Below are 15,515 nucleotides of genomic sequence, written 5' to 3'. Positions count from 1 at the left end.
CAGGGGGGTTGGACTAGATGACCTCTGAAGGTCCCTTCCAACCCTAACCATTCTGTGATTCCATGAATTCTATGATTCTAAGGAGGCAGAGATCATGTTAAGCCCGCTTTACATCTCCAACCAGATCTGGTACCCCCTTTAGTAAGACTGTAAGGGTGGACTTGTGCACCTTCAGGTTCCTCAGATGCTCCCGAACCTGCTCTTCCAGTACAGTGGGCTGTTCCTCATTCTCCCAGTCCCTGCCTGTGCCTTCAACAGCTCGGGTGGCACAACAAGAGTCCTTATCAGTGAAGACTGAGGGAAAAAAGTCATTGAGCACCTCAGCCCTGTCCATGTCCCGGGTAAGCAGGTCACTCATTTCCTTCTGGGAAGAGGGAGGGGTGGGGGGAAGTTACTTTTTTCTCTTTCTCATTATCCTTCTTTGGTTTTAATAATAAATGAAGTTTTCCCCAGGTTGAGTCTGTTTTACTCCTAGGAGAAACTTTAAGGATCTCTCCCTGTCCTTATCTCCAACCTTGAGCTTTTTGTTATATTATTTCTCCCCTATTCCCTCGGAGGGTGGGGGAAGTGAGAGAGAGACTGTGTAGCTTGGTCCGGAGTGGGGATGAACTACGACACAGACTAAATTAAGAAGGTTCCACAGCTTCCATGAAATCCACACTGAGGATTTTTCATGAGGATCTGCAGTTTCAGGCTGAAGGTATCATCAAATGTGAGATCCAAACTTTTAACTATTGCAAGACATAGTCTACACCGCTGTCCTACTCATCTCTCATTTTTTACCTCCCCTGGTTTTCTTCTCATATCAAATTCTTAGCACTTTAGTGCTTTATCCCACCTAGAAATGTGTCCTGGTTCTGGCCAGGATAGAGTTAATATTTACCTGAGCTGGGTGGAGAACTGAAGCTGGTAGCCCCTATGGCTGGGATAGTTAACTAATTAGCTAACAGCTGGGGTTAATTTACCCAAATTAGCCAAAGGGCTATTCCATCCCATTTGACATCATGCTCAGTATATAAGTGAGGAGGGTGCTGAAGGGAGGCCCTCCTAGTTGGAAGAGACTGGATGTAGAGATCTGTTGTGAGCTATTATACTGTATTTGTGTTCCATCACTCTATTGTTTTCTTCTGTCATTACTGTTAAATTTACTTTTTGTTCAATCTCAACCCGCGTGTTTGGGTTTTTTTTTTTCCCTGGTTTTCTTTTGTTTGTCAAATCTCCTCCTATTCTCTCAGAGAGTGGGGGGAGTGAGAGAGAGACTGCGTAGTCTGGTCCCCGTTGGGGCCGAACTACGACAGTTATTTTGGCGCCCAACGTGGGGCTCGAAGGGTTGAGATAATAACAGATCTGACTTTTTTTTTCTTTTTTTTTTTTTTTTTTGCTTGAAACAAATTTGTTTATACGTGCTTGTTGTATTGGTTGTCAGTTATTGGTCATGATGTTGCAGTGGTTGGTTATGTTGTTGTATTGTCTACGCTCTTATATGTACTATGTGTTCCCAGTGGTGGTGTTTATCACCTCAGGGAAAATGATGAGAATTATCCTTCTGTTATACTATGCCATATCCATCTATGACATGGTGACATCAATGGCCTTAGAGATAAATTGGTATTCCTATGTGGACAGCTTCCCGAATTCTTTCACTTCCAGGGTTGTTAAGCCACTTTTTGAGAACTTTAAAGATCTGGGGGATATTCAAGCCACTATGATGTTGTTGTTATGTATTTTGAATGTGTGCCAAGTCTTGTCTAGAGCTGCAAACCCACTTTTTGGGAATCTCCTCCCGAGATTTACCCTAAGGCAAGATACTAATACGTGGCATGGTGTGAGGGAGAACAAACTGACCTGCAATGTAGGTACTCAAACCCCAGCAACAGGCATTGCAGCTGAATCAGAGGGTGAACCTGTGCTAGTTTCAGTTGCCCCTGTATCCAAGAAGACTTGGAAGCGGAAGTCAGCTCGTTTAGTGAGGGAAGAAGAAGCCCCTTTTAGGACGGAGCAGGAGGAAGAAAAGGAAGGTTTATTTGCTACATGCCTAGGAAGAACTCGGCAGGCAGGCTCTTCCTCAGGGGAAGAACTCCTAAAGGAGACAGTGAGCACCAGATTTCTATCCCTGAGCGAGCTGCGAGACATGCGAAAAGATTTTAGCCGTCATCCTGGGGAGCACATTATCAGCTGGCTGCTGCGGTGCTGGGATAATGGGGCCAATAGCTTGGAATTAGAAGGCAGAGAAGCTAGGCAACTGGGATCCATTTCTAGAGAAGCAAGCATTGACAAAGCAGTTGGAAAAGGGACACAAGCCCTCAGCCTCTGGAGGCGACTCCTGTCAGGTGTGAAGGAGAGGTATCCTTTCAAGGAGGATATAATGTGTCATCCAGGCAAGTGGGCTACCATGGAGAAGGGTATCCAGTACCTGAGGGAATTAGCTGTGCTGGAGATTATTTATGATGACCTGGACAATGATCAGTTACCTAAGGATCCAGATGAAGTCAGGTGCACACGACAAATGTGGCGGAAGTTTGTTCGAAGTGCACCATCATCATATGCCAACTCATTGGCAGTTATGACCTGGAAAGATGGAGAGGAAGAAACAGTGGATGAACTGGCTGGCCGACTCCGGCAGTACGAGGAAAGCCTGTCTTCCTCCCTAAGGGCCTGTGTCTCGGCTGTGGAGAAACTATCCCAGGAGTTCCAGCAATTCAAAGCAGATATGTCCCATTCCCCACCGGTACGGGCCAATATTTCAGCTATTAGGAGTAAACGTTTCCCTGCTCAAGAAAGATGGTTTACGCGGCGAGGTACCCTGTGGTTTACCTTGCGTGACCAAGGAGAGGACATGAGGGAGTGGGATGGGAAGCCTACCTCTGCCCTAGAGGCGCGGGTACGTGAGTTGCGTGGAAAAACCATTGCAAATAGAAGTTCTCCCCGGAAAATTGTTGCACCAGTCTCCAATAGGGAGCGTAGAAGGAATAGCTTTAGTTCTGACCCTCTTGAAGGGACCTCTCATGCATATTTAAAAGAAATGAATAATGAATACTGTGGCCAGGATTAGAGAGGCCCTGCCTCCAGCCAGGTGGAGGAGAGGGATAACAGAGTTTATTGGACTGTGTGGATCCGATGGCCTGGCACGTCAGACCCACAAGAATACAAAGCTCTAGTGGATACTGGTGCACAATGTACCTTGATGCCATCAAGATATAATGGGGCAGAACCCATTTGTATTTCTGGAGTGACAGGAGGATCCCAACAGCTATCTGTATTGGAGGCTGAAGTGAGCCTGACAGGGAATGAGTGGCAAAAGCACCCCATAGTGACTGGCCCAGATGCTCCATGCATTCTTGGTATAGATTACCTCAGAAGGGGATATTTCAAGGACCCAAAAGGGTATCGGTGGGCTTTTGGTGTAGGTGCTTTAGAGATGGAGGAAATTATACAGTTGTCCACCTTGCCTGGTCTGTCAGAGGATCCTTCTGTTGTGGGGTTGCTGAAGGTTGAAGAACAACAGGTGCCAATTGCTACCACAACTGTGCACCGGCGGCAGTATCGCACCAACCGAGACTCCCTGATCCCCATCCATAAGCTGATTCATCAGCTGGAGAGCCAGGGAGTGATCAGCAAGTCCCACTCACCTTTTAACAGTCCCATATGGCCAGTGAGAAAATCAAGTGGAGAGTGGAGGTTAACAGTGGACTATCGTGGCCTGAATGAGGTAACACCACCACTCAGTGCTGCTGTGCCAGACATGTTAGAACTTCAGTATGAACTGGAATCCAAGGCAGCCAAGTGGTATGCCACCATTGATATTGCCAACGCGTTCTTTTCAATCCCATTGGCACCAGAATGCAGGCCGCAGTTTGCTTTCACTTGGAGGGGCGTCCAGTACACTTGGAATCGACTGCCCCAGGGGTGGAAACACAGCCCCACCATCTGCCATGGGCTGATCCAGACTGCACTGGAAAAGGGTGGCGCTCCAGAGCACCTGCAGTACATTGATGACATCATCGTATGGGGCAACACAGCAGCAGAAGCTTTTCAAAAAGGGGAGAAAATAATTAAAATCCTCCTGAAAGCTGGGCTTGCCATAAAACGATGTAAGGTGAAAGGACCTGCAAGAGAGATACAGTTTTTGGGGATAAAATGGCAAGATGGGCGTCGTCAGATTCCAATAGATATAGTCAACAAAATAACAGCTATGGCTGCACCGACTGACAAAAAGGAAACGCAAGCTTTCCTGGGCGTTGTGGGTTTCTGGAGGATGCATATTCCAAATTATAGTATGATTGTAAGCCCTCTGTATAAAGTCACCCGAAAGAAGAATGATTTTAAATGGGGCCCTGAACAACAGCAGGCTTTTGAACAAATTAAACAAGAAATTGTTCACGCGGTGGCTCTCGGGCCAGTCCGGACAGGGCAAGAGGTAAGAAATGTGCTCTACACCGCAGCTGGGGAGAATGGCCCTACCTGGAGTCTCTGGCAGAAAGCACCAGGGGAAACTCGTGGTCGACCCCTTGGGTTTTGGAGCCGGGGATATAAAGGATCTGAGGCCTGCTATACCCCAACCGAAAAAGAAATCCTGTCGGCATACGAAGGAGTTCGAGCTGCTTCAGAAGTGATTGGTACTGAAGCACAGCTCCTCCTGGCACCCCGACTGCCAGTGCTGGGCTGGATGTTCAAAGGAAGGGTCCCCTCTGCGCATCATGCAACGGATGCTACATGGAGCAAGTGGGTTGCACTACTTACACAGCGGGCCCGAATAGGAAACCCCAGTCGCCCAGGCATATTGGAAGTAATTACAGACTGGCCAGAAGGCAAAGATTTTGGAAAGCCACCAGAGGAAGAGGTAACGCGTGCTGAAGAGGCCCCACCATATAACAACCTCCCAGAAAATGAGAAGCGGTATGCCCTATTTACTGATGGGTCCTGTCGTATTGTAGGAAAACATCGGAAGTGGAAAGCTGCTGTGTGGAGTCCTACACGACGAGTTGCAGAAGCTGCTGAAGGCCAAGGTGAATCGAGTCAGTTTGCGGAGGTGAAGGCCATCCAGCTGGCTTTAAACATTGCTGAACGGGAAAAATGGCCTGTGCTCTATCTCTACACTGACTCATGGATGGTGGCAAACGCTCTGTGGGGATGGTTAAAGCAATGGAAGCAGAGCAACTGGCAGTGTAGGGGCAAACCTATCTGGGCTGCCACTCTGTGGCAAGATATTGCTGTCCGGTTAGAGCATCTGGTTGTAAAAGTACGTCACGTAGATGCCCACGTACCCAAGAGTTGGGCCACTGAAGAACATCAAAACAACCAGCAAGTGGATCAAGCTGCTAAAATTGAAGTGGCTCAGGTGGATCTGGACTGGCAGCATAAGGGTGAACTATCTTTAGCTCGATGGGCCCATGATACCTCAGGCCATCAGGGGAGAGATGCAACATACAAATGGGCTCGTGATCGAGGGGTGGATTTAACCATGGACACTATTGCACAGGTTATCCTTGAATGTGAAATATGTGCTGCAATCAAACAAGCCAAGCGGTTAAAGCCTCTGTGGTATGGAGGACTATGGCTGAAGTATAAATATGGAGAGGCCTGGCAAATTGATTACATTACACTCCCACAAACTCGCCAAGGCAAGCGCTATGTACTTACAATGGTGGAAGCAACCACTGGATGGCTGGAAACATATCCTGTACCCCATGCCACTGCTCGAAACACCATCCTGGGCCTTGAGAAACAAGTCTTATGGCGACATGGCACTCCAGAAAGAATTGAATCAGACAATGGTACCCACTTCCGAAACAATCTCATAGATACCTGGGCCAGAGAGCATGGCATCGAGTGGGTATACCACATCCCCTATCATGCACCAGCCTCTGGAAAAATTGAAAGATATAATGGGCTGCTGAAAACAACTCTGAAAGCAATGGGTGGTGGAACCTTCAAAAATTGGGATAAACATTTAGCAAAAGCCACTTGGCTAGTCAACACTCGGGGGTCCACCAATCGAGCTGGCCCTGCCCAATCTGAACTTCTACATACTGTAGAAGGGGATAAAGTCCCTGTGGTGCATGTAAGGAATATACTGGGGAAGACAGTCTGGGTCATTTCTCCCTTGGGCAAAGGCAAACCCATGCATGGGATTGCTTTTGCTCAAGGACCTGGGTGTACTTGGTGGGTAATGCAGGAGGATGGGAAAGTCCGATGTGTACCTCAAGGAGATCTAATTTTAGGTGAAAAGAGCCAATAATTTGAAGTGCTTGATGTCGGTTACTATACAGTACTGTATGTCATTATCTAGCTATTATGTGTCCCTCCTTGCTTCTTCCTGCTCCACGCCCTGAGATACTTATGTTGTGTCAAAAGTATTATAGTAAAATCATCTATACCAACAAAGAATGAACTTTAATAAAACAGGAACAATTGCAGCAGTGATGCAACCACAACTGGCTCTTGCTACTAGCACCTGCCAACAGATCTTCAGTCTCCGGACTATGAACTTGCTAAGTCACTCGCACCAGATAGACTACCTGAGGAAACACTGTGTCATCTGTCCTATGCTGAGAGCCTGTTATGACAGATGGAGCCCAAAGTTATGGACTGGATAAACTCAACAGACCTTTTGAAAGGATGGACCATGGACTAAGAGAGTTACATCTGTGTGTCTGCATACAAGTAGATAAAAGGAAGAAAAATTTGATGATTAATTGGAAAGTGTAGGATCTGGGCATGATGTAGATGGTATGGAATAAGGGGTGGATAATGTCCTGGTTCTGGCCAGGATAGAGTTAATATTTACCTGAGCTGGGTGGAGAACTGAAGCTGGTAGCCCCTATGGCTGGGATAGTTAACTAATTAGCTAACAGCTGGGGTTAATTTACCCAAATTAGCCAAAGGGCTATTCCATCCCATTTGACATCATGCTCAGTATATAAGTGAGGAGGGTGCTGAAGGGAGGCCCTCCTAGTTGGAAGAGACTGGATGTAGAGATCTGTTGTGAGCTATTATACTGTATTTGTGTTCCATCACTCTATTGTTTTCTTCTGTCATTACTGTTAAATTTACTTTTTGTTCAATCTCAACCCGCGTGTTTGGGTTTTTTTTTTTTCCCTGGTTTTCTTTTGTTTGTCAAATCTCCTCCTATTCTCTCAGAGAGTGGGGGGAGTGAGAGAGAGACTGCGTAGTCTGGTCCCCGTTGGGGCCGAACTACAACAAAATGTGACTTCTCCTGAAGTGATTAGTTGAAGATAGTGGAATTCTTTAAAATGATCTGTTGACTGCCTAACTAATATCAGATATTAAAAGAGCCTGAGCAGTGCATGCATAAGCACTGCACAATAATAATAATCTGCAGATAAAACATGTAAGTCTGTCTTATGGGTCAAGCATCTCAAAATAAATCCCTGAAATAGACTCATTTCATGTTTAAAGATACTCTCTTCCCTGCTCAGATGTGTAGGTACCCTGTAACACACCTTCCTTTACAACAGGTGACTCTAAAAGAAGTTACTAGTAAAACACCCGGAATAGCAGCTTTCAGTAATTTTAAACCTAAACATTTGCCAAGAGGTGTTCTGAACACTGCCAACACAGAAGCTGGACTAGAACATTACCCGTTTGTTCTCAGCTCATCCAGGTGGACAACTGTGATTTGAGAGCATGAGTAGGTGTGGCAGAACACCCATCTCAGGGATTAATCTTCTTTTTCTAACTTCTGGAAAAGGATGTAGAGCCTTAAATTTCAAGTAACAACACGCACTCACCTACAAAACAGGAAGGGCATCTCCTCATTTTTATCAAAGAAGACAAGAAGTAAAATTAGCATCCAATCCACAGAAAACTAAGTGGTGGGCCAAAAGCTCAGGATTTTATTACTAGGACTTTAGTATCTGTCCCATCCACTGGATTTATAACCTGACCTTACACAGGCTTCAGAAACCAGAAAACATTTCTTTCATTGATGCACTCAGCACCAGAGAAACAGCAGAAAACTGTCCTAGGACATTCTCTACAACTCAAGAGTTTTCTGAGAGGCTACAGAAACTGTTTTGTACAGAAGGTTTCCTATTATACACATTTTTCAGGAATTTCTTCTGTTTTCTGGATAAAGTGCAAGCTTATGGAAAAGCCTGACCCTCTTAAGTGTCTCTGATCTCTGGTGACAAATGCAAGGGCACAGGCAAAGTCATATGCGTACCCAGAGCTGGCTGAGCATCCAGCAGCTCTCACATGGCTGAGTGTGTACAGAAATCTGGACAAAAGGCCTTTTCCTCTGCTGTTGTCTAGCTGTGATATACATCTATTTTCCTCATCATCACATATTTGAAATCTGACTAGAGATAAGCTTTTGATGTATCTGCAGTTGTTCTATTCTTCCAAATGAGCTGTTTTACATTTTGTGGCCTACAAACCTTAGATTTAAACAGAAAGAACTGCTGAAGAAAATTTGGAATCTCTCATTTCCAACTAGTCAATAAAGGGCACAGAGAAGCTATTTTCAAACAAACTTGTATTGTGCAAGTTCTTTGTTTGTTATTCAGCTTTTTAAAAAGTACTTTGCCCATTGACAGGAAGGCCAGAAGACCATTCACAAAATTTTACTTTGTGCACTTATGTCATCAAAACCAAGGATTAAAAGACAAGCTGTACATTAAAAAGTACATGGAAGCTGAAGAAAACAGCTTCTCCCAAGAGCTTCTGAATTCTTCAGATCACAGCTCTGCCACTTTTAAATTAAAGCTGTATTTGTTTATTTACTTTTACCATCTTAAGTGCATTACCTCTGGCAACAAGTCTGGGATAGTTAGAACTAAGCAGTCATGTAAATTAGCACGCAAAACAACTAGGTGGGAACTGAGACTTGGTATATACAAATCCCTAACTTTCTCAGATTCAGCATTTGTTTTAAGAGCATTTGTTCCTGGTTACTACTTTGTTTGTGAAATGCACGTGACAAATTTGCAAAACACTGTGAAAAACGAAGAGTGAAATATTCCTGTGAGTGCATTGATAGGGAAGTTAATTGCATCCAAAGCTAAGTTAGAAGAATGTCTTGGGATTTCATAGCACTGACTATAACAGAACTCAAGAAGTTTTTAGAAAACATCTCTATGGCTCTAAAAGCCATTGCACTGTAACTTGCTAGCATTTGTTTGCCTCCCTGAATCTTATCTGCAGATGAAAAAGTGAAAAAAGCTGACATGAAAACCAGATAAATATCTACAGAAAACAAGCCAAATCCAAAGATGTCTTTCAGCAAGTAAGAGGGGAATAGCAGAAGCAATCAGAAGGGCAAACTCAGTCCCCTTGGTTTAATAGACCACAGATATTTAAGCTTTGAGCTGAACTGCTCCCTCCACCACACAAGGCAAATAGGAGACATCTGAGCACACAGAGCAAACAGCCTGGGAAAATCAGAGCTTTGAACCACCTTGCACTCACCGCTGCTTTGCGTCCTTGATCCTCTTCTTCACATCAGCCTCCCGGCGCATGGTTATTGCAGAGTTTTGTACTTGACGTAGCATCACCTGCACACAAGCATGGTACAGTAAAATTGCTGCTCTGAAATTAACTAACTCACTTATATGATTTTTCCCCCTTCAAGGAGATACCAGAAATGCTTTAAATTTAAAGAATTCACGAACAGTGGAGGGTGACAATCAGCACATCTTTACACTTAGGGCAGCACTTGCTGCTGGGTTGTTTAAGCAGCTGCACAGTTGCTTGGACAAAAATGTCTAAATGTAACTAAACATCTCAGGTAATTGAAACCAGAGGGTAATGGAAGCACAGGGAAACAGCTAGGGTAATTAAATATTGTTGTTTCCATTAGATGCCATAGGAAGTACAGTGACTTTAAGCTGGTGTCACTTGCTGACTCACCTGGCAACCCTGCAAGCCCTTCTCCTACCCAGCAGCGAGCTGGGCCTCAGCCTTGCCCGTGAAGGGCCGCAGCCCCACTGGGAGGAAGCAAACAGCCCCTGCCCTAATACTTTGGAGCCAACAGCCAGAAAGCACCCAATTTTACCTCTGTTCAAGTATCACACATTTCTCAGGCCTATTCTACAGAGGCTGACATCAAACAAAGCACCTGGGGGCTGGGAGTGGCCTTCCCACTCAGGATACATTGGAGGTTGTGGGCAGGCTTCCCACTTGGGCTGGAAACCAGATGCAGACGTTGAAGCACATCCAGTGGTGATGAGATCACAGAGCTGCCTGAACACTGCTGGCAACTCACTGCCGGCTGAAGTTGCCATCTGCTTAACCTACACACCGGGTGCTACCACTGCCTGCTGACTAGCCAGCGCTGCTCCAAAGCCACCACTCTGAACCGTCCCTCAGCACCTAAAATGTCACACGCTGCCAAAGCACGAGGCTTACCCTGGACTCCCGCGTGAGATCCCCTCCTAGGCGCAGCTCAAGGGCACGGGCTTTACTCTCCGCCTCACGAGCCTTCTCCTCCGCTGAAACACACAGGGGAAAGGATGAAGTCAACCATTCAGTACAGATAGCATATCACAACGTATTCGCCTCAGGAGACTGATTCCCAAAGAGCCTTTGCTGGACTGACATGTACAAGGGTACAAAGGTAACACAAAAAGGTACAAAATAAAACCTTACGTATGAGAGGGCACCACTGACATGCCATCTTAAACTTGCTCAGAGGTCGCAGTCAACAGCAGCATAGCAGCAGGGCTAAATTCTGCAAAAGCTTGCTTAAAGGAAGGATTCATGAGGAAGTCCACGAGGAACTAGAAAGAGTAAGGATGCGAGTGGCTCTGCCTGCTCTGCCCAGAAGCATGAAGGCAGAGAAAGGCTCTCACAAAACAGACTGAGTTCAGGCTTGAAAAGGAGTTACAAAGAGGTAATTTTCTTGCAGAGATGAAGGGAAAGGACTACTCTCAGAAACACTTTTATCTTTGATAATTGCTAAATTTTTGCCTGGAAAAAAACAAATCTGTGCTACACACAAAATAGTGTTCTGAAAGCCCATCACTACACCTGACATTTGCACACACGAAGTTTACCACTTAAACTCCCCTTTTCGCTTCTTGCCCTGACTACCAACAAGACCACACGGCAACAGGTACACATCATCCTCGTATGGCTTCAGATTCACTCAGTAAATTTCATTTTCAGCAAGGAGATCCTTTCCTAAAGTTGAGACTCAAGGTGCGTAGGTAAATTAGCACGATGTACCTTGCATCTCCATGCTCTCCATCCAAAAGGACACTGGCTACAACCCTCTAATGTTCCTTTTCAGGTCAGAAGCCTGTTCTGCTCACAGTTGTACAAGAATTAGTTGAGTGAGTAATCATCCTCCATCCCACAGACTATGAAGTCCACAGGGGTAAATATGGACTGGCAAGTAATGTTCTGCTTGGACAGGGAAAGTCAGAGCTGCAGCTGCCACCTCCAAGCATCCGACTCGGGCACCTGTGCTGTGGAAGCAGCACTGACCTTGCCGTGATGCTACTTGTGATTGTTTCTGAGCGCAAAAATTTCTGAGAGATGATGCAGCCACACTGTGGCCTTCATGAACTGGAGAGATTTCTAACAGAAATAGGCTGGTATAAATAAAGTAAGAACGGAAATGTTTACATGCAAGATGACTAGAAGAAACAATAAAGCACAAGTTAGAAGAGTGGCATGTGCTGACAGGCAAAGACACAATTTGGAAATACAGCTGGTACGTGCTGAGGGATGGTGTGGCTTACACCAAGGTGAGCAGCAGGCCTGCTCCCCTGTAGCAGGAGGGTCGCAATGTGGCTGCAGCACACTCTACGAGCCATCTCCCTCCCTGCTCTCCATACAGGGAGACAAATTGCAGCTGTGAGACACTCAAAACAAGGAAACACAACCAGAAGCGACCTTGCCTAAGATTTACGGAGGATGAGGTAAGCAAGAAGATGACAGGACAGCAATTGGCTCCTAGAGATTACCAAGCACCTCTCCAAAAAGCAGCACTCAGTTGCCAACCAGAAGGAATCCAGATGCTGTAGCCAGTGTTTGATAACCGATATTCACTGTCCTCTGTGCCATGGTCAGCATTACTTGCGAAAATGCACATTTTTGGTGTGTGCAGGTACAGGAATGCAAATAGGCACAGTCAACTTATTAGACCATTAAAATAAAAATCACCTTTCCCCTCTATGCAGTGTTACATCTGAATTTTGTTCCACTAATTCCCACAGCAGCACGCTCTAGAGGCTCACAGCAGCTTATCAAGCAGGTCATAGCAGAACTGCACTGTGCGACTGACTTCATCATCAAGAGACCGCTTCGCTAAATGTGAAAACACAGGAGTTTGGAGATTGTTTAAAACACTTGGCCCTTTTAAATCAAAGCTTGTACGGTAGCAGCTGGTGGGCTAAATGCAACTGTGTCTAGAGGGAAGAACACAGCTGTGACCCAAAAGGGCACAGGTCAAACCTGCTCCAGTAAAGCAATGACAACTGAGAAAGCATGGCTGACAGGGAATGACTCAGTTACGAATCTGAGGGTTGAGGCCCTCCCTAATGGGCAAAAATGCATGCCCTAAGCGGGATGACGATCATACAGCAGCTAGAATCCAGATTCACGTCCTCCCAGGGGATGACAGGCATGGCATACCCATAGTACTGCCAAGCAAGTCACTGGACACACTAAAACACTCCGGACTAATATCCAGTGCAGAACACAGCTGTTAATGACTTTCAGTACTGGACACCCATGTAACTCCTCACCTTTTCTGTCTGCTTGCTGTTCAAACTTTGTAAGAGGATTTCCCGAAACTGGCAACGCCGTACCGAGATGTCTCAGTGCAGTCTTGGTTCAGAAATACACAGAAAGCAGCTGATGGTCTTTCACAGCTACCTTGCCAGGAATGGTACTTTTCTCCTGTGTCCATATGCTCACTTAGGGATGTGGATGCTACAGCTTATCGCACGAGCCAGGGAATGACGAGTGGTTTTTCCTCATCTTGAATATACGTATGTCTTCACTCCTGAGGTGTGGCTCTTTTTGGATATGCCAAAGCCATGTCACCAATAGTCACAGCTGCCCATATGTCTTTTTTTCTTGTTTTTTCCCTTCCTCACTACAGCTATTTTTTGGTTATCATGACATTTTGGTTCAACAAGCTCATAAGCTACTTCCAGAGACTCATCAATCCCTCAGTAGAGTTCTACAGTATGATGGATTCCAACACATCCCTGGCAAGCAGACATGGCATACTGGAACTGCCGTTAGCTCAGCTGAGACCCACCATTGCTCACAACACACCTCTTGCTTTGAAAGGGAAAACCGCAAATCATTCCCTGGTGAAGATCCCTCCTAAGAGTGGTGTGCATCTTCAAAAGAAAACATATGCTGGATATTATGAGTAACTAATCTTTTCTATCAATAGCAGAACAAGAGAACTTGGTTGTTAAAGATTAAATTCCTTTTCCCAGAAGCAAAGAAATGAGCTCTGTGCCACTGACGCTGAGGTTAATGCTACGAGAATGTTTTAGTCTTGAAGGCTTCATGCAATCAAACTTTGCAGAAAACAGTCTGAAGTCTGCTGTGAGTTTTCATCACCATGTTCAAAGCCCTTTGCTCAGCAATCACTCACTGGGACACCGAATGGCAGTACTCTTCAGTGTCAAGACTCACCTTTTAAACATCATGAAGGCCTCACGGACTGCTGCAAGAAAGAATCTCTAAATCATGCTATTTGCACCTTCTTGAAGGCACTGCAAGTGTGTGTGGAACGCCCGCTTTGGCTATAGGACTCAACCCAAAAAACAATCTATGAGGACTGAGGGGCAGGATAAAATCTGCTTATACTTCACAGTTTTAAGTCTGTCTTGTTAGGCTGGACTTCATAAAGGAGGAATAGGGGACACAGCAACTTACACAATTTTATTTTGGTGCTTTGCTTTGGGCAGGGCCAAAATCATACTGCCTTTAAAGCCTCTAAATAGGCTGAACGTGGCACTGTCACTTGCATATCTGACCTGCACACACATGCACAAGTACCTAGAGCAGCTCTCACACAGCGAGAGAGGATATGTGCCTCTAATTGATTTATTAAGTCGACTCATTAAATCTACCAGAACATATAGGTCAACATGTCTTACAACTTCCGAGATTTCTGCTCTGTATGTTAAATTTGTGCAAATTTAACACAATTATATGCTATATTTATATGCGTATGTAATTTCTATATGCTGAATATCCAATAATGTCAAATTTGGTTTATCCTGAGTACTACAGGAAGATTAGAGGGACAAAAAAAAACCAAGAAACAAACCAGGGCTCCCTTGCAGATCCAGATTTATCACTTTACAGCAAGTAACAGAATAAAAATCTATTTTTTAACAACTGCCTCAACAGGGAAGGAGCAGGAGAACAGAACCAAAAGCTAATGATATGCAAAACGTGAAAGCAGAACTGCAGGGTAACAGGGTGGCAGCTTAGCCAGGCTTCAGATGGAGCATGGTCAGACATCTGTGACTCCAAGGGTTATTGCGTGTGCGTATTCCTCAGAGGAATTGCTCTTAGGGAACAACGTATGTTCCTTCCATTGCATAGAAGTCGAGGTCATCTGTAGTTGCTGTAATAACTAATTTCCTGAGCAACCATAATGATTACAGAAACAAGCAATTTCAGGTCATATCCAGCAAGGCAGTCTCTTTCAGTCCTCTCCTTCACTAGAGCAAAATCAGGATGCATGCATACCCCGAAGACTCACCTATCCTCGCCATGTGCTCTGCTTTCTTCACCTCTTGCTCTGCACGGGTCTTGAAACGGTTTGAAGTGTATTTGTACATCCTGTGATGATCAAAACTTATTAATCAGCAAACTCAGCAGTAAGGTCAAACCAAGATTTCATCACTGCATGAGAGAGCAAGGTCTCCACACGCTACTCTACTCTTCTCAATATTCAATAAATGGAGAAGGAGGTTTATGTATCAGGAAGTAGGCATTTTTGGATGCAGTTAGGCAAAAACTTTCAAAGTCAGAGACGGTTTAGTAGTGGCTGCAACCACAACACCCCTTATTCTGCATTAGCAGAAATACACCCATATTCTCAGAGGAAATCCCAAGGTTTAGAGGAATAACTTCTTCAGAAGCAGAAAGGAGGAGCAAAAATATATGGAAAAACTTTTAAAAAACCTCCAGTTACAGATAAATAATCCTTCCTTTCTCCTGCAAACACCTGCCCACAGGTGCAGTCTGACAGTGCAGGGATAGCTCAAAGCCACTAAGTGTCAGAGCAACTCTCTGAACAGAGCTTCAAGTTTCAGCTCTAAAATTTCAGGACATTTCTGTATGCTACACATTTGACTCACAACCTTGTAAACTTGTGCCTGAGTTGCAGTGGCTTGTTTCAGCTCCCCTATATTGTAACATGCCAAGTGCAGATCACAATCTGACTGACTACTGCAGAGTGAAAGAGGCAGAAGCTTCTGAGTATGAGTCACATATGCAGAGGCACGTAATCGGGGAAGAGGAGACGACACCAAGAAGGATGTTCAGATCCTGCAGGAACTCGAACCACC

At 45.1% G+C, this 15,515-nt stretch overlaps 1 protein-coding gene across 3 annotated transcripts in view; it reads right to left on the bottom strand.

The window, feature by feature from the left end:
• Positions 1–15,515, bottom strand: part of MORC2 (MORC family CW-type zinc finger 2) — a 54,607-nt gene that overhangs the window by 13,312 nt on the left and 25,780 nt on the right. For all 3 annotated transcript variants that reach the window (XM_086761236.1, XM_086761237.1, XM_086761238.1), the window contains 3 exons: positions 14,705–14,784; positions 10,369–10,451; positions 9,430–9,515 (listed from right to left, as the gene is read on the bottom strand). In XM_086761236.1, coding sequence (XP_086617362.1) covers positions 9,430–9,515; positions 10,369–10,451; positions 14,705–14,784 — 249 coding nt within the window. The remainder of the gene's footprint in view (positions 1–9,429; positions 9,516–10,368; positions 10,452–14,704; positions 14,785–15,515) is intronic.

Source organism: Chlamydotis macqueenii, chromosome 17 (assembly GCF_036417535.1).
Source record: "Chlamydotis macqueenii isolate bChlMac1 chromosome 17, bChlMac1.mat, whole genome shotgun sequence".
NCBI classification, from domain to species: Eukaryota; Metazoa; Chordata; class Aves; order Otidiformes; family Otididae; genus Chlamydotis; species Chlamydotis macqueenii.
Note: the sequence above shows the minus strand (reverse complement) of the source record. Positions and strands in the feature narration are given on the sequence as shown.